Below are 2,892 nucleotides of genomic sequence, written 5' to 3' on the forward strand. Positions count from 1 at the left end.
GAAAGAGGATGAACCTTGAGAGGCATTTAAACCTTTTCACCAGCATTACATCAGCGACCTTGGGCAAACATGTGGCCTCTGCCCAATAATTATCCATAGATGGCATTCTCACCACCCCCATGATTAAAGCAATGGTCCGGAGTACCCTAGGGTGCTTTGCACCATGACCTTGAGCCAAACACCCACCACGTTTTTTGGGGGGAAAAGCCCGTACAAGTCCTGGAAGAAAGCAATGCATAACGATGTAGTGTAACAATGCCCAGTTCCAGAGATGCACTAATAGTTTGTTTGTAGTACCAGTTTGCAACAATTATTAGTTAACATTAAGTTGTAAACAGTTCGGAAAAATATTTAAAACTTTGGATATACCAAAACACTTTTACAGGCTTTTCCCAAAACACAGAAGTAATGTCAACGCTGCAGTAGTCATTGTAGACAATTATTTGTCATTCATAGGTTGTTTTTTCACACATAGGCCTATCAAGACCAAGAAGCCTATAGCCTACAGTATGAGGCATTTCTAAACCAAAATCATTTATATATGCTGCATTTTGACTAACGTATGTATTACGTCGGCCTATACCTAGTCTATGACTCCTCTGGTTATGGGTCCCATCACATTAGTGTTGTTAAAAAACTCACCAAAGAGTTTTTTGTACCTTAAAATAATTAGTGTTGCTAATATTCTCTCAACGTTGATTTGTCATTATCTGGATACATTTTGTTATTCTTTTGACAGGTTCCTGTAAACATAGCCTTACTACACGGTTGAGGCCTCAAGGAGAGATGGCTTCTTCAAGTGGTGAGTTCTAGCCTGATTTTACAATACAAAAGGCTTTATATTGATAAGAAAAAGTTATCTTTTTCTGTTGACATGTTTGGTGACATTGATATTTGAGTTCATCAATTTATCAGACTACACCCCTACATCCTAGCAATCCAAAGCAATCCAAAATAGTTTATCTATCACTGCCAACTGTAGCTATAAAAAGTCTGTGAATGGTGAAACTAAAGCAAAATCTTTATGGCTGCCTGTCACTCCAAAAACCTTGATTGTGATGGCACTTACTCCCCCAATGCAATGTATGAACTACAAATATGGAAAACACCCGTATAAAGCAAATTAGATAGATAGATAGATAGATACTTTATTGATCCCCAAGGGGAAATTCAGGGATTTAAGGAATTAAATGAAATATAAAAAAAAGGTTTTTCTACAGTCTACAGATTTGCTTTACAGTGCATACAATATCTAATCTGTACAATGGATAGTTATGTCACAAACAGTATGTAAAGAAAACATGTAGGAAAAACACAATATGTAAACAAACCTCTGCAATTGTGTTAAATAATTAACTATTAATGACAAGAGTTCCTAAGGATATGTAATATAAATTGGATCTTAACTGAGTGTTCTGTGAGTGAGAGTGTTAAGCACTAACTCAGCTCTTTCTGCTCTGCGTCAGGTTCAGCTGCCTTCAGACTGGTACTGCTGGGTCTGCCTGGAGCAGGAAAGACGACCGCCGCAAACGCCATCTTGGGCCGAGACGTCTTCCCGGAGTGCGCCACCACGAATAGCTCCATGCAGACACAGATCATCGGAGGGAGGAGCATCTCGCTGATTGACACTCCGAGGTTTCTGATGAGTTCATCTCCGAGCGACGGCGGTCGACCGAGCGGAGAAGACCTGGAGCAGTGTATGTGCGCGGCCGCTCCGGGACCCCACGCCTTCCTCCTGGTCGTCCCCCTCGGCAGGCCTCTCTCGGCGGAGGTGACCGGAGCCGTGGAGTGGATCGGACAGAGACTGGGCGAGGACGCCCTGAGGATGACTGTGGTTTTGTTCACCAGGAGGGAGAGGGTCACGAGGCGGGAGTGGGACAGCTTCCTGTCGCGACAGGAAGTGCGGGACCTGATCGGACGCTGCGGGGGAGGGTGCCACGCTGTGAACAGCAAGGCGGAGATCGAAGCGTGCCAGGTGACGGAGCTGCTGGAGAAGGTGAGGGCCATGGCGGAGAAGAGGGGAGGGGGGCACTACGCGACTGACAAGTTCCTGGCGGCACAGAAGAAAGCTGAAGCAGAAAGGGAGGACGCGAGTGCTGTGGTGGGGAAAGAAGAGCGAAAATGGGGGGATATGAGAAAAGAGATGGAGATGAAACGGCAGATGAGACAGGATGCGAAGAGGAGAGAGGAGGAGGACAAGAAGAGACGGGAGGAGGAGAGGAAAAAGAAGGAGCAGCTGGAGCTTCAAGAGCGGGAGAGGAGGAGGAAGCAGCGAGAGGAGAGCGAGAGAATGCAGAGAGAGAGGAGGAGATTAGAGGAGGTGAAGAACAGACAGCAGCAGGAGAAGAGGAGGCTGGAGGAGGAGGAGAGACGACAGGAGGAGATCAGGGAGCGACTGGAGGAGGTGAAGAGGCAGCAGGAGGAGGTGAAGAGGCAGCAGGAGGAGGTGGCCAGGAGACTGGAGGTGGAGAGGGAGAGACAGGAGGAGGAGACGCAGAGGCTGGTGCTGGAGAGGAGACGCAGGGAGATGGAGCGGCCGAGTAAGGAGGAGAGCCAGCAGGTGGCCAGAGGAGGACGGCAGCAGCAGCAGGACGCATGGTGGATGGCAGAGAGGTGCGCTGCAGTAGCAGGGTCCTTCATGGCGCCTTTTTTCAAACGCTAAACTAGATAGATAGATACAGACAATCAAATAGAGGTATAAGAGAATATAAGACATGCCTTTCCTCTTATCTCAATTAAATTAAAAAGTGACAGGTGGGCGGGACTTCCAGTTGATTAAGGCGGGACTTCCGGCAAGGTATTTGATTTCCGGTGAGGGCGGGACATCCGGGTTTTGAACTTGTCATCAATGGAGTTGTGTCATGTGTCTGGGGGAGGGGTTTTTTGTGTGTG

The 2,892-nt window shown here is 47.3% G+C and overlaps 1 protein-coding gene across 1 annotated transcript; it reads left to right on the forward strand.

The window, feature by feature from the left end:
• The first annotated feature begins 786 nt into the window (after positions 1–786).
• LOC121718476 (GTPase IMAP family member 1-like) lies at positions 787–2,662 on the forward strand. Its single transcript, XM_042103488.1, has 3 exons — positions 787–802; positions 1,467–2,101; positions 2,441–2,662. The coding sequence occupies exons 1-3, from the start codon at positions 787–789 to the stop codon at positions 2,660–2,662; spliced, it is 873 nt and encodes a 290-aa protein (XP_041959422.1).
• The last annotated feature ends 230 nt before the right edge of the window (positions 2,663–2,892 follow it).

Source organism: Alosa sapidissima, chromosome 9, assembly GCF_018492685.1.
Source record: "Alosa sapidissima isolate fAloSap1 chromosome 9, fAloSap1.pri, whole genome shotgun sequence".
Lineage (NCBI taxonomy): Eukaryota > Metazoa > Chordata > Actinopteri > Clupeiformes > Clupeidae > Alosa > Alosa sapidissima.